The sequence below is a fragment of the Uloborus diversus genome, chromosome 6 (assembly GCF_026930045.1).
Source record: "Uloborus diversus isolate 005 chromosome 6, Udiv.v.3.1, whole genome shotgun sequence".
Taxonomy (NCBI): Eukaryota; Metazoa; Arthropoda; class Arachnida; order Araneae; family Uloboridae; genus Uloborus; species Uloborus diversus.
Genome location: NC_072736.1, coordinates 67,192,635 through 67,219,647, shown reverse-complemented (window position 1 = coordinate 67,219,647; position 27,013 = coordinate 67,192,635). Strand labels below are relative to the sequence as shown.

The 27,013-nt window shown below is 36.9% G+C and overlaps 1 protein-coding gene across 5 annotated transcripts in view; it reads right to left on the bottom strand.

Annotated features, from left to right (window-relative positions):
* Positions 1–47: 47 nt before the first annotated feature.
* The window catches only part of LOC129224482 (alpha-tocopherol transfer protein-like), a 45,733-nt gene continuing 18,767 nt past the window's right edge, over positions 48–27,013 (bottom strand). For 3 of the 5 annotated variants that reach the window (XM_054858934.1, XM_054858936.1, XM_054858935.1), the window contains exons 4-6: positions 19,151–19,347; positions 3,717–3,827; positions 48–636 (exon numbers count right to left, since the gene is read on the bottom strand). In XM_054858934.1, coding sequence (XP_054714909.1) covers positions 415–636; positions 3,717–3,827; positions 19,151–19,347 — 530 coding nt within the window. In that variant the 3' untranslated portion in view covers positions 48–414. Of the gene's footprint in view, positions 637–3,716; positions 3,828–9,099; positions 9,276–19,150; positions 19,348–27,013 lie in introns of those variants that run through there. The other 2 variants (XM_054858937.1, XM_054858938.1) reach the window with 2 other exon arrangements.

Sequence of the window (27,013 nt, the reverse complement as noted above, 5' to 3'; positions counted from 1 at the left end):
TTTCGAAATACATCGGCCTTTAAATGTTTTCCAAGGCCGATGGGCCGATGCTGTAGACATCGGCCGCCGATGCCGATGGCTACATTTTTGAAGCATTGGCGCCAATGCATCAGTCGATTCCTAAAAATTTGAAATGCTGGAATTTTCTTGTGTTGTTTCATGCGAATGGAACTTTGAAATTGAATTTTGAGAACATGTTCCACATTTTTAGAAACCATTTAATCATTAATGTTAAAATTCAAAACTGTAGCCCAATTCTACAGAAAAGAAAAGCTTTTGGGGCTCTGCCCCCTACCCTTTCACAACTTTTTTAAACCCCCACTTTTTTTGTGCACCAGCCGCCTTTGTATGCCATATGTAATGTTGTAGCTCTCCTGTAAAATCTTCATGATTTTTTCTTTCTTTGAATTTGAGTTACCAAATATCAGCTTCATCCATTTTAGTGTATTTTTCTGTTTTTTCGGTTTTTGTGAAATCAAACTGCCGTATGTAGTTTATATATTCTTCACGGTCATGAACAATCCGAGAAAATTTATGGAAATCAAGTGACGGCAGTTTTCCGCCATATTCCTGTGGAAGAATAGCTGGGTCTAAAAACTGATGCAGCTCATTCATGTCAGATCCAATCAATTGGACCTAAAATAAATAAAACAACTTGTTTATCTCAAAAATTTGATGAGCACACATAAATGTTATGATAAATAACATGGAAGTCTTAGTACTTGTAAGACTTTGAAAAAAATAAATAAAAGCATGTTATTTTGCATTTATATGGAAGTTAGCTTCTTTTTTTTTATTTTATCTATTTTGTTTGTTTATTTATTTTTTTTATTATTTTTATAAATTTATTTTATTTTATTTATTTTTTTTTTATTATTATTATTATTTTTTTTTATTTATTTTTTTTTTTTTTTGAATCTGTAGTCTTTGACTTAATTTTAGTAGTAGTTTTCTGGGTTCATTCTCAATTTTCCTCCTCCCCCCCCCCCTCTATAAATCGATGAGATTCAGAGCATTAATCTTAAGAAAAATGAAAAATGGACTTTTTCACTCCCTAAAAACGGCCTGTGGGTTAGGTGATAAAAATTTAAAAATGCTAGGGTAAAAAGCTGCCACATTACCCTTTAAAATGAAACGAAATCTGTTGTGTTTTTCTTAGGAGAAGAAGACATATAAGCCTTTGAAAAAAGCATTTCTTTTTGATGAAAAACTAAGTTTTGTAAATATCCTTGTAAATAATAGCCGATGATCGAGTAACCCGCTTGTTTCAAAAATGAAACACGTGTCACGGCATGATAATTTGATAATATATTTTGGTAAACTTATTATCAAATTATCATGCATGTTTAACATGCAGGAAAAGGCTTTATTGGGACAAGGCTGAACTCGAGCGGTAACTTAACTGTTTTACTCGTAAGACTGTGTGATTTCAGGGGAATGAAGAAACAAAAAAACGGTCAACTATGAACGCTATCTGCTGGAGTTTAGGGTTAATTCACTGGAGTTATTAGGGTTAAAATTTCAACTATCAAAATATCATCAAACAGGTAATTGCTTCGTTGAAATGTAGAAGAAGAGTAGCAATTTTAACCCGTCATACCTTGACGGGCAACTTTCTAGTAGTTAATAAAAATTGAAATCTATTTGTTGTGTAAAATTATATTTTGCAAATATATTTCAATGAAATTTGGTTAAATGGTATTTTATTAAGTATTCTGGCAGTCTACTTAGCCTCTTTCAAGCAGGGGCGGACTGGATTCTCCAAGAGGGCGTTAACCTTCACACCCAAAGAGTGCAAAAAAAAAAAAATAAATAAATAAATAAAAATAAATAAGGTTTACAAGTTTGAGAGTGAAAAGAAAAAAAAAGTCAAGGCGCACAAGTTTAAGGGCGCAAAGAAAAAAAAAAGAAGATGCTCAGGTTCAAGGGCGCGAAAAGAAAAAAACCCGCACAGGTTCGAGGGCACAAACACACACACACACACACAAGGTGTACAGGTTTGAGGGCGCAATGAAGCAAAGGTACACAGGCTCGATGGCACACAAAAAAAACGAAAGTGCGCACGTTCGAGGGTGCAAATAAAAATAAATGAGAAAATGAACGTTCAAGTGTGGAGGGAGCAGAAAGAAAAGAAAAGGCGCACAGGTTCGAGGTCACAAAAAAAAAGTAAAGGTGTTAAAGTTTAAGGGGTGCAAAAAAAAAAAAAAAACGACGGTGCACAAGTTTGAGTGCGGAAAGAAAAACTGAAGGCATACAAATTTTAAGACGCAAAAAAAGAGAGAGAAAAACGAAAGCGCAGACGGGGGGGGGGACGCAAATCAAGGGAAAAAAATAGTATAATTACAAACAAAAGCGCACGGGCTCGAGGGCGCAAAAAAAAAAACGAAGGGGAGGTTTGAGGGCACAAAAGAAAAAAGATGCTCAGGTTTAAAGGGCGCTGAAAGAAAAATTACGCACAGGTTCGAGGGCGCAAAAGAAAAAACAGGTTTGATGGCGCAATTAAACAAGGGCACAGAGCTCGAGAGCGGGAAAAAAACGAAATCTCGCACGTTCGAGGGCGCAAACAAAAAGAAATGAAAAAAAAAGTTCAAGAAGGGAGGAAGCAGAAACAAAAAATAAAGAGAAGAAAAGGTCCATTACAAGACAGTTTTTGTTTGGTTTTAAAGGGAAAGTTAGCTTTTTACTCTAGCATTTTCAAATTTTTATTCGACTAACACCCGCAGATATTTTTTTAAAGAAGTAGAAAAAAAAAACATTTTTTCTTAAGCTGAGCGATTTTTTTTCATAACAAAGGACTATCAGTATCAACATATTTTTTTCTGTACTTCTAGTATGCATAACTAACTGCAACAGGGGGGGAAAATAGCCTCCTAATGAAATTTTCTCATCGATTTTTTTTTTTTTTAAATGACGAAAACGGCACTCTTTGAATCACGATTTGACACCGAAAAATTTATTAGTTAGACCGTTTTCGTCATTTCGAGCCTAAAAAAGTCGATGAGGGACTTACAGTAGGAGGCTAATTTTTCCCCTGTTACAGTCAGCTATGCATACTAGAAATACAGAAGGAAATAGACTGATACTGGCAGTCCTTGGTTACGAAAAAGTTGCTTAAATTTGAGAAAAAATTAAAAAATGGGTTCTTGAAAAAAATGGAGATTTTTCTGATGATTTAGAACATTTGGGGACAGTGCTACAATATTGCGATTGTGTTTGAGTTTTCAATGATGCCCAAGATTTCTCCTAGTTAGATGTAAGTGTGTGTGCATCAGGCCCGGATCTGCGTACCCGCAGTGGGGAGGGGCTCATGGCCTTAAGGGACCCAACCAACGATCCAAGAAATTGAAAGAAAAATTTAAAAAAAAAAAAAAGCACCAAGACTTATAAACGTTACAAATATGCACTGCAAGCATCTGGGGAGGGACCCTACAACCCTTGTCGCAGGGGGTCCCGAAATTTATAGATCCGGGCCTGGTGTGTGCATGTTCGTATTTTAACATTTGGTGAAATTCCGAGTGTCAATCGGAAAAATAAGAATTCATCCTTCCCAAATATTTACGTACCGGGCGCACTCCTGTCTTATGGTTTCACCTAACTTCTCAGGACTGCCTGGCCCGGCCTCCGATGAATTAAAATGAAGAGAAATAAAATCGCCTAAACGAAAAATGATCAGTGTGTTTGAAAAGAAAGAGAATGGAGAAAAAATCACAACTTACTCTATCTCCGAGCTTTTGAGACAGCAAGGGTTTCATTAACATACAGAACGATTCCACTAGCTGCGGAGTATTGACAACAAGAATTTTTTTTAGCCGAATAGGGTTATAATCCTATCAGGAAAAGAAAGTGTATGTGAAATGAAAAAAAAAAAAGTTTATTTTGCATTTTTATTGAACTTTACATTAATCTTGTACTAAGTATTGATTTTGGAACTAGTTCCAGCAAAATCAACCGTAAATACCGTAGAGTAGAAATACAGTCTGGGTCTAAGAAGCTGAGGCTGATCTAGACAATGTGTCCTTTTCGGGCGTCCAGTTGAAAACAGAATGTGTTATTAATGCGAATTTGAGTTGGAATACTTACACAAAGCTGCTATGAAAGTACACTCGGCTCTAATAGCCCTTCCCTAATACCCTAAAACAGAGGTTTCCATTTTTTTTTTTTTTTTTTTTTTGTCGCAAACCCCTTTCTTATCTTTTCGGTTTCTCAAATTGTTACGCGTTCGATGCAATTTCAAACTTTCTTTAAATGACGACGCAGTTTATGAGAAAAGAAAAGGAGATTTTTTTACAACTATGTACAGGAAATGTAGTTACAACTGCTAAATCAACCATAGCAATTAGACAAATATCAATTAACACCTTAAACTCAACGGCTACACGCGAATTTACATCCAAATATGCAAAAACACAGCGCAAATGCCTCACAATAAACAGAGCTAACGGCTCAGACAGTTTAAAAAGCAAAACTGACTCTTTATCACGCGCGGAGGCTATTTATAAATCCTAGAGAAATTTCGACAAAATTCGAAATGCTTATTGATGTTTTCTTTTTATTCCATTCACAAATGTTATCCAGGGACCATATACATCATACAAATGTTGGGGGGTTGTATATTTATAACAAAAGATTTACAGGTTACGTTACTAAGATAATTTTAGATGAAAAATAATGGAATAAACGCCAAATTTAGCCGGATTGCGACAAATTATTCACAAAAATAATTACTATTTACAGAATTTGTAACATTGCTCCCTTCCTAAGGTCTGCACGTCCCATGCAGTACAATCCCCAGAAAGGATGCGAAACTTATATCGCAAGTTTACAAATACACACATTAAATAATAACTAATCAAACACAGAAAACACAATAATAACAAGAAATTTAACTAAACATTAAAAGCAAAAAAAAAAAAAAACTATCTACAACTTTTATGTTATCAACCATGGGTGTTTACGTAATTACTCATGAAATATGGCCATAGTATGGGGCTAGCCGATCATAATGTACAACCCTAGGTTTTGCATTAGGTGATTTTTGGATCCTCACTACGACGTCCATTCTTTCGGTTAAGGACTTTATAGGGTCCATCCCAATGCAACCGCAATATGAGAGAAAGACTTTTCCGTCGGATGGGATTCCATAACCAAACCTTGTCAACTTCTTGGATGTCCGGTGGACCTTGTGTCGTATCGGGTCTTCATCTTCTCCGCCGCGATGTTGATTCGCTCTCGTGCGAAGTTATGAACGTCTTCCTACCGGTCCTGGAGATCCTGGATGTACTCCTCAGGCGATGAAGGCGCATCCAGGGGACGACCGAAGACGAGATCACAAGGCAGCCGAAGCTCTCGTCCGAAGGGCATTTTAGATGGTGCATATCCGGTAGTCTCGTGGACGGCATTGCGGTAGGCAAGCAATAACAAAGGTAGCTTCTTGTCCTTATCCTGTTGATTTCTGGAGACCATAAGCGAGATAATATTCATGATTGTGCGGTTAAATCTCTCCACCATGCCCTCCGACTGTGGGTGTAGTGGTGTTGTCCTAGTTTTCTCAATTTTGAGAATTTGACATAGGTCCTTAAACAAAGCAGAGATGAAATTCCTCCCTTGATCGGAATGAATCTGCAGAGGTGTTCCATATCTCGAGATCCAATGCTGGACAAGAGTCTCTGCTACAGTGGTAGCTTCTTGATCTGGAATGGGGTATACTTCGGGCCATTTTGTGAAATACACAATGGAAACAAGGATGTATTTTTTCCCATCAGCAGTTAGAGGACCTAGGATGTTGATACCGATTCGTTCGAAAGGAGCTCTAACGTTGTACAGATGTAGCTCCTCTCGGCTTCTTTTCTTCGGTCCTTTACGGGCAGCATAGGCGTCACAAGAATAGCACCACTTCTCCACGTCATCCTTTGCTTTGCTCCAGAAGAAGCGCTTTTGAACTTTATTGAGGGTTTTCAAGACACCAAAATGTCCTCCAGTCGCACTACCCCACCCAGGTAGCACAAACCATCGGATTTACGTTGGAGAAAGGTTGAAAATGCATCGTAATGGTTGGAAATATGTTTTGGTTAGATATTGGTTTTTTCATACGCTCATCCGATCATTTGAAGCATCGGAGGATGGTTTAAAACCAACCTATATCCGACTAAACGTATTCCCAACTTATTTCTAACCTTCAAACCTGTTTCACATTTACGCCCATTTATTGTAAGCTGGTTGCTGATTTGCGCGTTCTGCGAAGCGTGCGTAATGCGTCCCATAAGCCCCCCCCCCCCCCCCCCCCGCATCTGCAGTCTTGTTGAGACCCATGACTTGAAAAAGGGGTGAGGAAGGAGTGAGTGCGCCAGGGGCATAGCCATTTTCTTTTTCATTCAAGGGTCACATACACATTCACACGTGTCATACTTGCTCACGGCGAGTGTCGTTCAATCTCGCAAGTACTAAAGTCTTCCAAAGTAATTCAATTCATTTTTCCAACTATTTTTCTTTCTTTCAATAAATTTAAAACTAAGATAAAACATTGTTTTTTTTTTTGGTATGTGTGTGTTTGATTATTAAATGCATTCTATACTTTTATTTGTTTTCCAAGCACGACAAATGATTGTGGCTGTGCAGGCCCAGATTTTTCTTGTTTCAAACTGCTATAATTTTTCCTACAAATTCATTTTGGCAGGAGGTTTTAGGAAGAGGTTGTTTCTAGGGGAATTTTATCTTTTTTTTGGGGGGGGGGGAGGGAGGGGTCTCCGATGAATCGAAATTCTTGAAATTTTTGCTCATTCGAACTGATTTTCTTTTTTTGATAGATGCTTTAACTAGTTTTTTTTAGAGAATTTTGTGAATGCTTTGAATTTGTTTTAGAATTTCATGTTGTTCCTTTGTTTAGCTTTGGTAATTTTAAACGCACAATACATGTGCAATTTACCATAGAAATAAAATTGTGTCTTTGCATGAACTTTTCTCGTTGATGGATAAAATACATTAAAATTCCTTCCCTAATACTAAAATGAAAAAAAAAAAAAGTCAATGAACATGAATTTTTTAATGAAATGGGAGAGTATAATAGTTCGACAAAACAATAAAATAAGTAGTTTTCATGATATTCAAGTTTAACCCACGTCATTTTAATTGTTATGAAGATTCTAACTGAATGTGTATGCGTATGTTTTTTTTATTTTTTATTTTTATTTATTTATTTTTTTTAATTCTTATTTCAGGTCAAAGCAAAATTGAACCTTCAAACAAGCTAGGTTATTTTTCATGGCAGAATTTTAAAGTCAAAGATTTTATTCTGTCTTAAGAATAACCTTGCTGGTAATTAATATTTCCTGAAAAAGAAAAAAGAAACTAATGTATGCTTATGAAGATAATTTTCGAGTAGTTATTCAGAAAAATAAAAGGTAAGAATTATAAATATCTTAATTTTTGTTCATATTTTATTGAAACGTTTGTAAATGATAGGGAAATGATAAATTGCATTTTTTTTTTTTTTTTTTTTTTTTTAGCATTTTTACTCTTTGAAACAATATATTGATGTAATGAGTGAAAATAGTAAAAACTTTAAATGAAACAGGTTTGAGAGCAATCAGAGGTAGCAATAAAGGTTATGATGTCACAAAGGGCAAAAAGTCACATAAATTATAGATACTATACATGATGCAACTATTTCTCTACTACATTTTAATTTATTTTAGCATATAAGAATTTCCATGCTTCAGCATATTTTTTTAATTTTTAGTATTTCTATTTCTACGCTTGTAAAATAATAATGATTTGATATATATTTGGTAAAGTATATTGATTTGATGAGGGAAAATAATAAAAAATTCAAATGAAATAGGCTGGAAAGCAATCTGAGGTAGCACACTATTAAGGTTGCGCATATTAAATTTCAATAACATTGGGAAATAGTTACTTAAATGTTGATTTTTCATCAGAATAGCATCCGAAAATAATCAGTCTAACGTTGCAGCTAACGTTGGAAAATTGTTGGATAAGCGTCGAAATTTATATTGGGATAATGTTAAGAAGTGTTGTTTAACTGTTGTAATTTACATTGGAATAACGTTTGGAATTGGTTGGTTCACCGTTGCATTTTACGTAGGAACAGCGCTGGAAAAATGTTGAGATAACGTTGGAAACCAATCGTTGGATAACCGTTTTCCGACGGTGCACTTTAACGTATGTTCTAACGTAAGAGGCCGACATAAGTCTAACGTAATAAGCTAACGTTGGCCGAATGTTTGTGTGCTAGCTGGGCAGCTAGCACACGAACATTCGGCCAACGTTAGCTTATTACGTTAGACTTATGTCGGCCTCTTACGTTAGAACATACGTTAAAGTGCACCGTCGGAAAACGGTTATCCAACGATTGGTTTCCAACGTTATCTCAACATTTTTCCAGCGCTGTTCCTACGTAAAATGCAACGGTGAACCAACCAATTCCAAACGTTATTCCAATGTAAATTACAACAGTTAAACAACACTTCTTAACATTATCCCAATATAAATTTTGACGCTTATCCAACAATTTTCCAACATTAGACTGATTATTTTCCGACGCTATTCTGATGAAAAATCAACATTTAAGTAACAATTTCCCAATGTTATTGAAATTTAATATGCGCAACCTTAATAGTGTGCTACCTCAGATTGCTTTCCAGCCTATTTCATTTGAATTTTTTATTATTTTCCCTCATCAAATCAATATACTTTACCAAATATATATCAAATCATTATTATTTTACAAGCGTAGAAATAGAAATACTAAAAATTAAAAAAATATGCTGAAGCATGGAAATTCTTATATGCTAAAATAAATTAAAATATAGTAGAGAAATAGTTGCATCATGTATAGTACCTATAATTTATGTGACTTTTTGCCCTTTGTGACATCATAACCTTTATTGCTACCTCTGATTGCTCTCAAACCTGTTTCATTTAAAGTTTTTACTATTTTCACTCATTACATCAATATATTGTTTCAAAGAGTAAAAATGCTAAAAAAAAAAAAAAAATGCAATTTATCATTTTCCTATCATTTACAAACGTTTCAATAAAATATGAACAAAAATTAAGATATTTATAATTCTTACCTTTTATTTTCCTGAATAATTACTCGAAAATTATCTTCATAAGCATACATTAGTTTCTTTTTTCTTTTTCAGGAAATATTACTTACCAGCAAGGTTATTCTTAAGACAGAATAAAATCTTTGACTTTAAAATTCTGCCATGAAAAATAACCTAGCTTGTTTGAAGGTTCAATTTTGCTTTGACCTGAAATAAGAATAAAAATTAAAAAAAAAAAAAAAAAAATCATACGCATACACATTCAGTTAGTAAATCTTCATAACAATTAAAATGACGTAGGATAAACTTGAATATCATGAAAAGTACTTATTTTATTGTTTTGCCGAACTATATTATACTCTCCCATTTCATTCAAAAGTTCATGTTCATTGATTTTTTTTTTTCATTTTATTATTATGGAAGGAATTTTAATGTATTTTATCCATCAATGAGAAAAGTTCATTCAAAGACACAATTTTATTTCTATGGTAAATTGCACGTGTAATTTGTATGACTAGCAAACTGTTTTTAAATATTGTGCGTTTAAAATTACCATCAAGGCTAAGCAAAGGAACAACACGAAATTCTGAAACAAATTCACAGCATTCACAAAATTCTCTAGAAAACTAGTTAAAGCATCTATCAAAAAAAAAAAATCAGTTCGAATGCGCAAAATTTTTAAGAATTTCGATTCATCGGAGACCCCCCAAATCGGGAGTCCCCCCCCCCCCCGTTAAAAAAAGAGAAAATTTATTGAAAGAAAGAAAAACAGTTGGAAAAATGAATTGATTTACTTTGGAAGACTTGAACTTGCAAGGATTGAATATTCGCAGTGAGCAAGTACGACACGTGTGAATGTGTATGTGACCCTGGAATGAAAAGAAAATGGCTATGCGCACTCCTCCCTCACCCCTTTCAAATCCTGGGTCTCAACAAGACTGCAGAGGCGGGGGGGAGGGGGGCTTATGGGACGCATTTACGCACGCTTCGCAGAACGCGCAAATCAGCAACGAGCATGCAATGAAAGGGCATAAATGTGAAACAGGTTTGAAGGTTAGAAATAAGTTGGGAATGCGTTTAGTCGGATATAGGTTGGTTTTAAACCATCCTCCGATGCTTTGAACGATCGAATGAGCGTATGAAAAAAACCAATATCTAACCAAAACATATTTCCAACCATTGCGATGCATTTTCAACCTTTCTCCAACGTAAATCCGATGGTTTGTGCTACCTGGGACTATGTAGTTCCTTCAGAACATTTGAAATCCTTGATCAGGGAAGTAGTAACGGCCACCTAGATGTTTTGCTATCGTCAGATTCCCATTTTCGGTACAGTACGCCGTTCCGTAAATGGAGTGAGTTCCAGAAAGCCAAGTAGCTTTTTGTTGCAGGACTGAAGATGGAAAAGTCCTGCCAGCTAGGTCGCCGACTGTCACTTTCCATGAACTCCAAAATTGGTTTTATGTCAGCAGGTTCCGATGATGTTTAAGTCACTTTCACCTGATAGGCAGTAGGGCTAGTCGTTCTGTACTGTTTATCGATTCGGGAACAATAGCGGCAGTTCTCTGGACAGGGTCCCCTTGATAAAGCTTCTGCATTACCATGAGGCAACACCTTTCGATGCTTGATCTCCATGTCATATTCCTGGAGCTGCTATATCCACCTGGCTATCTGGCCTTCCGGATATTTGAAGTTCAAAAGCCAAGTCAACGAGGCATGATCTGTCCGAAGCAGAAATTTTCGGCCGTAGAAGTAATGATGGAAGTGTTCTACAGCTTTAACTATGGCTTAACAACTCCTTTCTGGTGACACAATAATTTCGCTCCGACTTTGATAAGCATTTGCTCCAGTAAGCGATAACATGTTCGTTGCCGTCTATTTCTTGAGATAAAACAGTTCCGATGCCCTCGTGGCTCGCATCAGTATCGAGGATGAAAGATTTTCCCAGCTGAGGATATGAGAGAATAGGCGTTGATGTTAAAGCCTCCTTCAGTCGTAGAAATGCATCTTCGCATTCTTTGGACCATTCAAACTTTTGCTTGCTCTCCGTCAGCTTATGAAAAGGTCGGCAATGTTAGAAAAATCCTTCACAAACTTCCTGTAGTACGTGCAGAGCCCCAGGAAATTTCGCAGCTGATGGACGTTTTCGGGACAACTCCAACTCTTGACCGCGGATCTTTTTTTCTGGATTGGTTTGTACAGCCTCAGAAGAGATGACGTGACCAAAGTAGTTCACTTCTCGGCAGAACAAATTGCATTTGGACGGGCTTAACTCAGATTAGCTTCTTTAAGCTTTTGCAGCACCTTTCTAAGAGATTAGCCAGATGTTCTTCGAAACTGCGTCCCACGATGATGATATCGTCTAAATAGACCAGACAGGATTCGTAGGAGAGTCGTCTCCATGAGACGCTCGAACGTAGCTGGTGCATTGCAGAGGCCGAAGGGCATCACTTTAAACTGCCATAAGCCTTGTCCAGTTGTAAACGCCGTCCTTTCTCGGCCATCAGGGTGTATCTCTACGTGCCAGTAGCCGCTCTTCAGAATCAGGGTCGAAACCCACTTGTGTCCGGAAAGAGTGTCCAAGGTGTCGTCTATCCGTGGAAGAGAGTAACTGTCTTTCTTGGTGATCTCATTCAGCCGTCGGTAATCGACACAAAATCTGGTGGAGCCATATTTCTTTTGGACCAAGACGGAGAGGCTCGAGGACTGGACGAGGGTTCGATGACGTCAACGTCATCTCTTTCAGGAGGGTCTCCACCTCTTCTTTCTTGGCGAACGGTAGTCGTCTTAGATGCTGCTTAATAGGGGTATGTTCTCCCGCGTAGATCCTATCGGGCGTTAAATTCGTACGGCCAACATCTTCCGATATAGATGAAAACAGATGCTTGAAGTCGTCCACCAATTGTCCCGCAGCAGTTTTTTGATCTTTCGATAATGGTGCACCTAATTAACTTAGATGTCAAGGACTCAGAAGACACAGTTTCGAGAGAATTGATTCTTCTAATGATGCAGTTTACTAGAGTACACGTTGCCAACACTTCACCTTTCCGGATATTCCTTGGCCTTTCGCTCACGTTGGCGATTTTCACAGGAATTACATCCTTAGAAAGGTCCACAAGCGTAGATGCTACCAGCACTCTCTTTGGGTTATTGCTTAGGTTAGGGTGGTCAATGTTGCCAAATCGAAAACTATTACTTCCTTCAATGGAGCCAGGTATTAATGATTCTGTTCCAGAAGGTACGGTGAAGTCCATTTCTGCTATTATTTGATGAGCGGATTTTACTTCCTTTTCTGCGTGGAAGATGGCTATGTCTTCTCTCATTGAGTGCAGCTTAGTCTTGAAGTCAAGGGTGAAGTCATATTTCTTTAAAAAGCCCAATCCGAGAATGAAGGGGCCGTGATATCAGCAACGAATGCCGTATGACAGTAGGTGGCATTCCCAAAGACTATTTCCAAGTCTACTTTACCTTCAATCTCGATTTTGTCACCTGTCACAGTCTGGAGACTTACGCGTGGCGATGTCCACAACAGTTTCATTCCAAATTGACGAGCCTCTTCTGTCCTAATGATTGTCACATTGGCTCCTGTGTCGACAATCAGTTTGCAGGGATTCCCATTTACATGTGCGTAAATGAAAAGTCCATTACTGCCACTACTAGTAGAGGAAATCTGCAGAGCTCTGGTGGTGGTGATTTCCTTCCCTCGCTTGGCGAGCCAAACAACTCCTTCGCAGGTACCCTTCACTACCGCATTTCCAGCACTTTTGCTCTAGTTTCTTTTGGGCTGTTATGCTGTTCAGATGTCTTGCCAAGTCACCGAGTTGTCTCTCTAGTTCAGCGAGGTGGGACGACCTGGAATCAGACTTTTCAGCTTCCAGAGTCCGGATTGGATAGCGGCCTCGTATTTCATCGCATATACCAAAGAAGATTTCAGGTCTTTGACATCCGCCATCTGTAGAGCCTTCTGGATTTCTAGATCTCGAACCCCGTCAATGTAGTAGGTAAGAGCCAGGTTGTCTCGAACACATCCTCAGGACAGTCGCAAAAAGTCAGATGAGACAATCTCTCGACGTCCGCCGCTAGCTCTGGCAGGGATTCTCCTGTTTTCTGGAAACGGGATTTCAACTGGAGTCGACTGAAATCTTTCTGGCATTTCTCCCCGAAGCGAAGCTCCAACGCAGATATGAGGGCGGCGAAATCCAGGCGCTGGCTGTCCGGAAGGGTCTGAAGAATGTCCGCAGCGACACCCCGCAACGATGCCGCAAGATGCATGCCTTGGTAGCAGAGTGCCATCCGTTCGCTTCCGCCCCTATCACGAACTGGGTTTTGTAAATCTACCACGAGGTTTTCTCATCAAATGTGGCCAGTTTAATGGACGGTCGAGCAACCGATGTGGGATAACCAAACAGTACAGAGCTGCTTTCCGCGGTCGCCAATCTCCTTTCCATGTCCTTAATTATTTCTTCCTTAAATGAAGTAAATTTCTTGTCTCCTTCTTCCAACTTATTTTCCACATTGGCGATGCGCTCTTCCACAGTATCAAATTTTTCTTCCAGAGCATCGACTTTATCCGAGACCCACGTGATAACAGGCCAGACAACTCCTCTCCCCCCCCCCCCCGCTTCGTTACGCCACCAGTCGTCGATCTATGAACTTGGCGCGAAACTTTGAAAGCAGTGCAGTTTACAAGCAATCAGTAGTGTTGCTTGCTCTGGCTGTAATAGATGAAATAGGAAATATGTAACTTCGGATGCATATTCTTGAACACAATACTGTTGGATTTATCTCATCCTTTAAACGTACTGGAATGTTGAGGCAATTAAAAAAAATACATATATAATAAGTCTTGTAAGTGTCTGAGTTTCTGCTGAGTGAAAGTGAGTCAGCGATTTGCGCTACCGAACAACCTGCATGCGAAGAAAAAAATCTGGCGCCTCATGGAATAAATTTTAAAGTTTGGAGGTAAGTACTTTTCTCAGATAAAGAAATTAACATTTAATGCATTAGAGTTCATGCAGTGTTAAGGTTACTGAACTTTTTCTCCATTACACAAACAGTTGTTAGTTTCCTTTCAGATATCTTTGTCTGTAATTTGTAACTTCAGCATACTGCTTTAATATTTGAAACAGTTAACTTGCAACTTTTTCTTTCTTTATTTTTTTAACCTTGTACACGCATTTATTCGAAATGGATTTTCCAAGCTGACAATATACATATGTCAAAATTTTCTGCGAATATACTTGTTGTCAGAAGCAACGTAACTTGGTGTTGATATTCAGTTAATATGTAAACAAGTTTATTGAAACAGGCTTTTAACTGAACTAATCTTATATTTTCGGTTTGGATTAAATTGTTTCATACGCTAACATGTGTTATTTTGATCAAAAAACATTCCTTGATGGGCTTCCGTATTTCTGAGGTAAGAAGATTAGCTTTGAACGCCGGAGGTCGTGGGTTCTATACTCAAACATTTTCCCCCAACTACGCCCCTGCAAAGTTACTCAAACAAGCTGGTTCTGTGCGCAAATTAAAAAAAAAATATGTTTTTTTTTTGCACTGTTGTCTTTAAGTTTTATCATATTTATGTACAAATTGTGGTTGAGTTAACGGTATTCATGATTTCTGGGCTTGCGAAAGATTACTTTTGAGCAGCGGATACACAACGTGTTTTTGCCAAATGCTCTATGCTTGTTTGTTATGCTTAAAAAAGGCAAAATGTCTTGAACTATATAATTTTTGAACTCCTTGGGTTTTCTGTTAATAAGCTTTCAGGAACTCTGAAACTGTAACATAAATTGAATTAAGGGGCTGTCCATAAAGGATGCTGCAAAATTTTGAACAAATCCCCCCCCCCCTCCTTGTTACATGTGACGCTGTTCAACATGAGCATATTGTTATAAACAACGCGTGATGTCACACTTCTTGTTATCCTCTCCCTTCCCCCTGTCACAAAAATGTCACACTGAATTCCTAAAAGAGCCTTCTCAGCAAAATGTTGATCTAAATTTAACATATATGAAGTTTTAAGTATTGAAGAAAGTTGTTAAAATGGTCATTATATGAGAAGTTTTTTGAAAAAGGTTGCTTTGTCATCAATTAATGCTCTTTAAAATAATTTTTCAAAAGCCTAAAATGATGAACTATTAAAGCCCCCCCCCCACACACAAGAATCATTAGCAGCAGAAAAAGCTAAAAATGGAAAAGTAACCAAATTCCAAAAAAAAAAAAAAAAAAAAAAAAAAGGCTGCTTTGATATTGAATACATTTTTTTTTGATGTACAACATACAGTATTCATTCTTTAATTAACGTTTTTCAAGTTGAATTCCTGTGTAACTTTTCGAGAGTGCCCACCGAAGGGTGGAGGGGTAGAAATCATAGTCTCATAATAATGATAGCTTTACAACGGCTATAGTTACAAATAACTGTGCCCTTGAAATTTTAAGGGAGATGGGGGAGATGTTTATGGGGTATTTTTCTTGAAGTTTTCATAATTGAAGGAGGTAGGTCACCGTTTACTTTGGGGGATGGCACCCAAACATTCATGTCTTTTTAAAAGTATAAATTTGCTAAGCTAAGTTAACATTAATAATCTGGTATTATGTATTTTAATTTGATGTTATGTCTTTGAAACATATTGCAGTTATGTTTCCCGTTTACTTTAGTAAAAATGTTTATTTATATTTTAAAATTTCATTTTATTCTAATTCATATACAATGGTAAAATTATTTTTGGTTTTGATGTAATTGTAAAATGAAAGTTCATTTATTTATTTGAATACTTCTTAAGACTTAATGTTTCAATACAATATACGAGTAGTTAAAATGCGATTAGTGTTAAAAAAAAATTTCAAATGAAAAATAAAACTATGTTTATTTATCACTTCGTTTTTACAAGATTGTAAAATAAAATCGTGTTTAGTTATTTGAATACTTTGTAAGACTTATAAATGTTTTTATGTGAAATACTATGAATTAAGCTCAGTGTATTTTTTAATGTATGATTATTGGTTCCTTTTTATGTTTTCAAATGAAAAAGTAGAAGTTTTAATGCTACTAAAATAATAGAAGACAATAATAAATAAACCAAATAGTTTAATTAAACCAAAATACTAATCGAAGCGCTTACTTCCCAATATCATTGTGGATCGACGAATGATGACGTCATTTGCTAGTTGGATGGCCTTCCTATCTCGAAGGCCTCGCTTTATCCCCTATGGCGGTTAGTTGATTCTCCATCATGGTTTTCATCGACGTTAGGTCATTTTTCATTTCATCTTGACTTGTAGTAATTCTAGCAGTTAAATCACTATTTAATTGTTCTTGGTTAGTCGTTAATTCATTTTTCAGTTGTTCCTTGATTTGCAGTCAAATTATTTTTTGCGGAGTTTATTGCTTGTAATAATTTGTTCATCTGTTCCTCCAATGCGCGCGTTATGTCCATAAAAATAGTCCAAATTCAAAGTCTTTGTGAAAAAATGTCCAAGGTCACTCTTATTCTAAGAAAGTCCTGAAGAAGCCTCACGTTGGGCGCCAATTGTTACGCGTTTGATGCAACTTCAAACTTTCTTTAAATGACGACACAGTTCTTGAGAAAAGCACAGGAGATTTATTTACAGCTATGTACAGGAAATGTTTACAACTGCTAAATCAACCATAGCAACTAGGCAAATATCAATTAACACCGTAAACTCAACAGTTACACACTTATTTACATCCAAATACGCGAAAGCACAGCGCAAATGCCTCACAATAAACAGAGCTAATGGCTCAGACAGTTTAAAAAGCAAAACTGACTCTTTATCATGCGCGGAGGCTATTTATAAATCCTAGAGAAGTTTTGACAAAATTCGAAATGCTTCTCGATGTTTTCTTTTTATTCCATTGACATATTCACAAATGTTATCCTGGGACCATATACATCATACGAATGTAGGGGGGTTGTATATTTATAACAAGAAACATTTACAGGTTACGCTACTAAGATAATTTTAGATGAAAAATAATGAAATAAACGCCAAATTTAGCCAGATTACAACAAATTAATCACAAAAATAGTTACTATTTACAGAATTTGTAACAATATATTTTTGAAAAAGGAGAAACAAATCCATTTAAAATTTCATTTAAATACCGCTTTCGCTTTTTCAGGTAAAATGTTTTGAACGTGATACATAAGCGCTAATGTATAACATAATTTCGTGTGTGGGGACATTTTTACCCGTCAGTCGGAATTATGAAATACTTGATCTGACCAAAAATATTTTTATTTGGTAGACAGTATACTACGGTGAAGAATTGCTTATTGACTAAAATTCAAGTCTTTAAATGAAAAATTAGAAGATTTATGATGTGTCCAATATTCTGGACATGAATTTTTGAAATACTTGAGCAAAGAAAATTTTAATGTAAAAAAAAAGAAAAAAAACATGAAACATCAAAAAAACTTCATCGTTAAATGTTTTACAAACAATATTAAAACATTATATAAATATTTGAAATGATCAAAGAACGTTTATATATATTTTAAATAATCAGACAAAAGACCTCGACTTTGCGACGAAAACCTATGGTTGGGAAAATGAGCCTCTCTCACTTGTTAGTAGCCAATTCCAAAACGAAACATTTTTTCCCAGATAATAATAAGCAGAATGTATAGAGTCAACCACAAAATTATGTAATTTTCATCAATTATTAAATGATTAACACCTGTTTAAAGCCTATGTCTGGTATACCAGACACCAGCTTGGCACAAATAAAGGTCAACTCCGTTTTGTCTTTTCATCTTTTAGGATGATTTAATGGAAAAAAATAAATGGATGCGTACGTGAAATGAAAATCTTATTTAAACAACGAATTCACTTAAATGCATGCATAAATGGAACTGACATTCAGCAGAGACCTACTTCGGTGCTGTTTAAGAAGCTGCTCAATGTTCTCAGCTGTTGTTGTTCTCATGGACTAAATGAATACAGTTAAATGTGGACAGTCGGAAGCATTTGCAACTGAACTAGAAACTCGTCTTGTGGAAAAATATTCCAGTTAAATAAAACTTGAAAACAGTTCTGTCATTATGTTCGAATGCACAAAACTATATTCTAATAAATACTGGATGACACGAAATACTTTGGACACACATGATACATTTTAATTTTTATGTTAATGAAAATATAACGACCAAACTTCAAAATGAATATGAGTACATTATTTCGTCTATACGAATTTTCAAAGTGATTACCTTTTCCCTTAATACAGAGTTTTAAACGTGTTAAAATTTCCGGCTATGGACCGCAAACTCATTTACTGATGAAATACACGATACTGATATTTTATGCCATACCTTTTCATGAGGATTTCTTTAGGGGTGCCAAAGTTTTATGTGGAATATCACACACCCCTTGTCTCCAAAATGGACCAAATAGAACAATCCATAGGGTTCAAATCAGGAGATTACGGTGGCCATTCTTGAGCTCCAATCAAGTCCGGAAAATGTGTCTTGCTCAATCCTGTTAAAAGGTTCATCTTTTGTTTCCAAAGAACTTTTGTGACCAAGATTAAGATAAGACAAAATCTTCCAAAATGAGTGTGCAATGCGTTTCTTGATTTATCTTTATTCCTTGATCAACAAAAACAAGTGGAGTTTTCCCACTAACCCATATCCCTCCCCAGACCATACAGATTGGGAGTTTTGTCGCTGTTCAACAATGCAAGAAGGACTTGGAGACAAGGGTGTGTGTGCTAAACCTTATAAAACTTTGCCATCCCTAAAAAAATGTATATGCCAGGAACGGGATAAAATATCAGTAAGTGAGTTGCGGCCCATAGCCGAAAATTTTGTGAAACATTATTTAAAACTCTGTATTAAGACGAAAGGTAACAGCCACTATAAAAATTCGTAAATATATTACACGAAATATTGTATTCATATTTATTTTGAAGTTTGGTCGTAATATTTTCATTAGCATTTATATTATGATGTATCATGTGTGTCTAAGTTATTGCTTGTCAGCTTGTATACACTAAAAAAAATCCTGAAAATTTATTGCTAAAAGTACTAGCATTCATGTATTAAGTGTTAACTTACGTTCATTATACTAGAAAATACCGAGAGTTTCTTTAGTGAACTCATCTCCAAGAAATGTTTCTTGCTGAATCCTTGAACATCGCAGATAAAGATAAAACCATTAATCTGAGTTACTGGATCGTATACGGTGCTCGCTGCTGCGATTAATAGGGCAGCTAATACATCCCAGAATGAATATACATCTGGGTCCCAGGCAGCTGAAAAGAAAGACATTGTGAAAGTAATAGCATTGTCATAATAGGGTGTTGCAGAACATATATCTGTATAATTATTCAGTTTAATTGTATTTAATTTCGAAGTTCAGCAGTGTAGCACTACTACAAGTAGTATACTGCTGTAGGTAGATAAAGGGTAGTAACTACAAATTTTAGATTTTTCGTTTTTTTTTTTTTTTTTTTTGACATCCATTGTACGCCAGCTTTATTGTACAAGCTTGCTTCTTTGGTTTCCGCTGAAGAAAAAGTAAATTGAAAAGGAAACGCGTTTCTTCAAATATCTTGAAAACTCATTTCTACACACAATAAAGTATAATAATGGCAAAAACTTATTTCATTGCTTCAATATATCGTCGCGAAGGAAGTTACAGCAGTTTGAATTTCGGTAAAATATGTCATCTCTACATAGTATAAATCTCTACCTAGTAGAAAATGAAGTCTCCAAAAAGCGTCTGTGTGTTTGAACTCGCAAAACTCGAGAACTACCCGGCCGATTTTGCTGAAATTTTCAGTTTGTTCCTTTAAGTCCTGAAAAGGTTTGCAGACCAGTTCGAAAACAATTCGATGAATAGTTTTTTTTTTTTTTAATTCCAAGTTAGGCCTAATTTTCACATAAATTACCGAATATGTGGGTGAAAAATTATCGCAAATAGTAATATTTACATATCGTTTGGAAAGGGAAGAATTTTTCGCGTTCTACGCAATTTGTTCCGATGCTCTAACTTAGTTGCGGCGGGAGTTTTTTACGTTTTTAGCTCGATTTTTTTTAGGTTTAGGTGAAATTTAGGCAATACTTTCTTCATTAAATCCATCAATAAAAAGTGAAGGAATTGTCCCACGGCTTTCTTTTTGGCGCCATTCGAAAAAGCGACCTTTTTTACTCCAGATCTAACTTGACCAATGGTCGAAAAAATAAGTTTTTATCTCGAAAGGAAAAAAAGTTATAAATTAAAAGTCTTTTTAAATCAAGTTTAAGAAATCTCAATTCCTTTCAAATTGTGTGAACCATTTTCTTTCGCATTTTAATTCCTTAAACTTATTTTATTTTGTGTTTCCATGGTTACGCATTTTAAATTCATCTTTCTGGATTTAATTTCTTAAAAGTATTTTATTATCTGTCGTCATTGTTTAAAAGGGAAATCATGATGTTTTTTTATTAATTTTTTACGCCTGATTGTTGAAGTATACGTCACTTGACACAATTTTTATCTTCAAGGTAGACCGGGCAAAGCCGGGCAACGCAGCTAGTTTTACATATTTCGGCCTAATTTAACTAAAAGCACATTGAACTTGCCACAAAAATTTATACATTTTAATTTTGAAGTGCTCAATGCTCAAACTTGACTTTCAAAAGACATTAATGAAAGCTGCAAGCTGTTTTTGGACCTCAAAAATGATAAAATAACGTCGAAATGCCACTTTTTTGTGACCTTCATTGACCTTGGGGCAATTAGTTGCTACAAACTTAGTTTATTAAACTAGTGGAAAATTGATAAGGACGGATTCCAATGGGTTATGTAGCGCGTAAAAAAGTAAGTGTAATACAATGCCAAGTGAAATAAACTAATGCCAGAACTCTTGAACATTACAATGTACTCTGAAATCCAGAAGGCGTTGAAAAGTGTTCAAAGGAGGAAACGGTCAATTTGGGCTATATACAAGGCTCGACATTGAAAATGCAACACCAAAGAAGGAGTGTTCAGAAATTTATGCAAATTTTAGAGTAGACGTACACCACTGAGTTATGTAAATGATGTGAAATGCGCAGCTCTCCGACGCACGTGAAGTAAGATATAAGGGAAGTAACTTGCAGAGTGTTCAATATTCGTGTCGTTATTACTGACTGGAGAATTATCGAAGAAATTTCGTTTTTGTCTTGGAGGATACGTTTAACACGAGAGAATGCCAGGCCGCCGTCAACAAAGGCACTTCCAGCAGATAGACGATTTTACGAGGGTATGGTGATCGGACTGAGAAAGGGAGGTTGATCCGTACGTCAAATCGCAGCTGATACCCATGTGGCGGCACAGAAATATAAAAATGGGAATTATTTTAATTTTCATAAGTATTATATATTTCCTAAATTTACAAAGTTAATCTATATATATAAAAATGGAGTTTGGTAAATTTGTTCCCTAAGATCCTAGAAACTACCCGGCAGATTTGGCTGAAACTTTCACCGTTTGTTCAGTTTGGTACTGGGAAGGTTTATAGACCAGTTCGAAAAAAATACGACTGATAGTTCCCTTTTTATTCCAATTTTAGTCCCAATTTTCTCATAAATGCCACAATATGGGGGCGGAAAAAAACGTGCACATATTAACATTATATGTCCATCGAAAGCGCCAATTTTTCTGCTAAAGATAGCATCTGTTCGAAGTTTCTAAGTTGTATAAAAAACGAGTTATGAGCTTATTTGTTCCCTGTTCGAAGGCTTTCATCAACCCAAGTCATTCTTTAGTGTGTCATCTCAACTCCCAAGAATTGTTGTATTGTTGAATATTTTTGCGTTTCTTCTGACTTTCTGAGGCTTTTCTCAAGTCAAATCTTAAAGTAACGTTTTTCCACAAGATTGGCTAAAAATAAATGGATTTGGCTGATCATTTTACTTTTAAACGGAACTTATATAATTAATGGTTTATTATTATTATTTATGCTGATTGGACAGTTGCTCACTATATCCAACCAACCAGCAGAAATATCGCCAGAATTTTTTCAGAAAGATTTCAGTAGCTGATGCATTTGGCAGTTTTTACCACTGTCGCTGTTTTTGAGCCCAAAGACTACGTAATAATGTTTCTCAGCTTTCACCATATAAACAAAATATCGCCATTCAAAGATACTTAAAAAAAAAAAAATACTGTGTAAAATAATTCAACAAGTAAATTAGGCAAATCCATAAATCGCACAAAAACTTCCATTAATTTTTCTTTTTGCACGATTTCAAACAATCGCCAAATTTTACTACTTATTTTGGAAACATTTCGGATGAAATCGTTTAGCGCCATTTTTTTTTTTTTTTTTGGACCAAAAGAATCTCAGCATCTGGCAACAATATTTCTATAATAAAAATTAATAAGAAGGGGGAGTATTATCGAAAGTGTCTCAAAATGATTCTCGCAAATTTGGTAAGATTTTAAACCGTACCAAGTGTTCACAAAAATTGAAATTTCCCAAAATAACTAAAGCAAGTATTAGGAGAACACGGGCGGCTACATTTTTTAAAACAGTTCGTACATCAATAGCCATACAGAGAAGGTTTTTGATTTAAAAAAAAAGTACTAACAGATAAATCTTTTTAAACATGTAAAGTTTAATTTCATATTTTGGAAATTCTTCAAATTTGTATATGCTTAAATGTCGTGCTTTCGTTTCTAATTGAATACTATTTTGTTCTTTATACTTATTGCTATTTTAGTTTAATGAGTAAGGAAGAAGCTCTATTTTTAATCACGTCAAAAAGGTTTGTTTTAAATTCTTTCGCTTAAAACAGAAAACAAGGGCAAGTAACGATTGTTTCTTATAATTGTTACTGACCCAGGCAACGCCGGGTATTTTTGCTAGTACCTTCTATTTTTAAATGTTTATTACCTTATTATTGCTATTTCATGTATACTTGTATTTTATTATCGAATTGTAATCGAATATCAATAATCGAACCAATTTATAAGTTATTCGTTTGTAATTGGCAACGTCAGAGAAGTTTTAGTAGGGGTTCGAATGCTACGATGTTTTGATCGGTGCTGAAAATAAAGCAGTAGCTGAAATTAAGTGCGTTCAAGTTATTTAAATAACACGATATCATAATCGCAGTCAAGATGAATAAATAAGCGGCCTACACCTACATGGATGAGAGCACGGTGAATCGGCTCTAACAAAGATGGTTGGAACAACGAAATGTGGCAAGATTGAGGGGTGCAGGGGCAGCCAGAGTGACGTCAGAACGCGTGGATCGACGCATCCAGCGACAAACTGTAGCTCACAAGTCACTTGTTCCTCGATTCTGCAGCAGGTGCAAGATACCCTGAATGTTCCCGTGTCAACCAGAACCATTTCCCGTCGTTTGTAGTGTTCACTCTAGAAAAAAAAGAGCATGGTGCTGGCCTTTGAAAGGGGCACTTTTTTAAAAAAGGGCACTATTTCAATGCGGTGTCCCCCCCCCCCCAAGACCAATGATGCACCACTCAAATGGTACTGTGTGCTCAACCCCCCCTCAAAAAAAAGAGGGTAAATAACACTCAAAACACCTTGCAAAAATTCAAACAGTCTAGTCTGCACCATGACCCCCCCCCCCCCCCTTTGATCGCTGTCACCACCGACTTTAGTATTAAATATAATTTCATCCAGAAAACGCACTTGTCTAGCTCCCCCCCCCACACACACAAATGCCAACTGACCTAAGCACATTTTCCACACTCCATAGGAACATTTAGCTAATGCTGAAACTTGGCTTTGGATGTTTTTCAACAATTTTCAGGCCGCAATTTTAACTACCTATAAGAGTAAAAAAAATTCTAGGCATTTCAAAACCCTTTGAATTTTAATTTAAGAAGAACAGTATTTAATTACTGATCTCCCCTTCCTACCAAAGAAACTTCCTAGTAATGTGCATTGTGCTATTAAGTATTTTAGTGGACATCAAAATCGTGATGAGTGTAAGTTCTTCTTTTTTAAATATATTACACTTCAAATAGAATAATTAACTTGTATGTCAAAAGTATGCTTTTTATTATGTCAATAAGTGTTTTAAATAATCTGTTATATGTATCACACACACACACACACAAAGATAATAAAAATACTTAGCAAATAGAAAAGAATTGAATGAACGCCCTGTCAATGCGATATATTTCCATTTCAAACGGTTTTTTAGAGGGAGGAGGGGGCTGGGGATGGGGGCTAAAAATCCAAGATATTAAAAAAATAACCTTGCATTTTAGCCCAGTAAGCTTTGTACTATGTTCTTCTTAGGAAACAATCAGAAAGTTAACTTTCCAGAAACAGATGTGAAAAGATTGCTACACAATCACTAGCAATGCGCTAAAATTAGCTAAGCCTAATTTCCACGTGCAAACGAAAATCGGACACAAAGGGCTGAAATGATAGGAAAATGTCCAATACCCTCTCTCATTGTTGATTCTCAGAAGATCAAGGATGGGAAGGAATGAAACAAAGATCTCTCCCTTCCCAGAGGACCCTACTCCTTCCCACAACTTTTCAAAAAACCCACCCTCAGTAGAAGGAAGAACATGCCATTGTTTCCTACTGATAAAGCCTGTTTGAATTCTGAGAATCTCATCCCGTGTTTGCCTAGGTATTTGCTTCCCCTTTTGTTAATGGGGCCGATTCCAGGGTGAAATTCTGGGAACAAGGATAAGACATGGGCGTTTTTGCAGACGATTGCTTGACAAATAAAATTGCCTGGATATCGCGGCAGGTCGAAACGATGGTTGAGGCATCTTTTTAAAAACACAGGGTGCAATTTCTTATTTTTGAAAAGGGCGGGGCGCATTTTGCGATCTAAAAGAAGGGCAGGGCGCATTCTGCTGATATGGAAAATGGCAGGGCGCTGCGCCCTTCCAAAACGGCCTAGCGGGAACACTAGTCGTTTGGTTGCACGTGGTCTGCAATCACAACGTCCGCTAAGAAGACTGCCGCTGACCCCACAACATAGACAGCAACGTTTAGTATGGTGCCGGACTAGAGCAAGGTGGATGACAGAATGGCGAAATGTCGTGTTCTCAGATGAATCCCGCTTCTGTTTATCCAGTGATAGTCGCTACGTGTGTGGCGTCGACGTGGAGACAGATCTAATCCGGCAGTAACTGTGGAACGTCCCACCGCACGACAACGTGGCATAATGGTTTGGGGCGCAATTGCGTACAATTTCATATCACCTCTAGTTCGTATTCAGGGCACAATGACGTCCCAACGATACTTGGCTAATGTGCTGCGGTCGGTGGCAATCCTTTACCTTCAAGGGCTACCTAATGCAATTTTTCAGAAGGATAACGCCCGACCACACAGTGCTCGCATCTGCCAACATGCTCTCCAAGGCACCCGGATGCTTCCCTGGCCACCGTACTCTCCTGACCTGTCACCAATCGAACATGTGTGGGATGTGATTGGACGCTGTTAGCAGATTCTGTCCCTCGTTCAGAAGACGAACTTTGGCAAATAGTTGAAAGGGAATGGAGAGCCATCCCTCTGGACACCATCCGCACCCTTATTGACTCTATGCCTAGACGTGTTTCTTCGTGTATCGCTGTCCGCTGGGGTCCTACATCCTACTGAGCCGACGCCATTCTCGCTCTGTACTCTGCCTATCATTTTGAAATTAAGATCATTTATTATTCCTTGCTGTCTCTGTCTTTTTTTCCAAATTTCATCACTTTCTGACCACTCATTCTTGGTGTTGCATTTTCAATGTCGAGCAGTGTACGTAAAAGAGAATAATTGTAATTACCGTCCCCAGGAGTTCCGGCCTAAGATGTCAATATGAGATATGACTACAATGGAAAGCGATGCAAGGTTCCACGCGTCATGTGATGCTTTACACAACATTATCCAGTAGTTGTTGGGGTAATTTATCCCATTCTTCTGTCAGTCACGGATAAGGGTGTCCTTTCTTGTTTGAGGGCGTTGTCGACCAGTAAGACTGCTTCCCAAAGCATCCCAAACATTTTCAATATGATTCAGATTTATAGAACGTGTTGGTCATCCGATAGATTGAATATTTTAAATGAGCTAGACACTCCAGGACGGCGATTGTCAATGACATGTTACGTTGCCAACCATGAAAACGAATTTATCGCCCACAGCACCACAGAACACGTGAACATGAGGCAGTAGAACAACGTTAATGTATCACTAGCCGTCATAGTCTTGTTTGGAAGCACACAAGCGATGTACCACCATTCATCATAATCCTACCCATACCATGACACAACTTGTAGGATACTAGTCCTTTTCTTTTATGTTTGCCGGCTCGTATGCTGGACCACTCTCATGTTAGGTTAGTTGTCGTCCACAATTAAACGACAGACTGAACCTGCTTTCATCTGAGAATAGTACACGAGCCCAGTGGACTTTTTTCCAACTGCGATGCTGAAGACATCATTACAAGCGAGCAAATCACTGACTTGTAGACAATGGGAGGTACAAAACAAGCTGACGGGCGTATAGTCTTACTGCATTCAAACGTCTGGCTAGAGTTTTTCGGGATATTTGCTTGCTAGTAGCAGCAGGAAATTGCTTCTCAGTACCTGATTGCGCTGATTTCTTTTCGTTGCTAGCACTAAGTACCAATCTTCTGCTGACGTCGTATTGCGTACACGACCTTCCTCGTGACATTTGCTACACATTCCATCTGTTTGAAACGATTTCCAAACTCTAGAAACAACCCTATGGCTGAAGTCGAACTCACTGGCAACACCTAAATTTTTCTGCCCTCCTTCGATGTTGCCAACCACACGGTTACCCACAAAATCATCTAAGGGATGTCGGGAAGACATACCGAAAAATGCAAGTTCGTCAAAGGATTATTTCCCGTCAAACTTTGCTTTTGAAGAACAATGGTCATCACGCGCCCAATCCTTTATATCGCTTATCAGTGCTATCACGTGACCAGCAACGTCGTGAGTCTAAA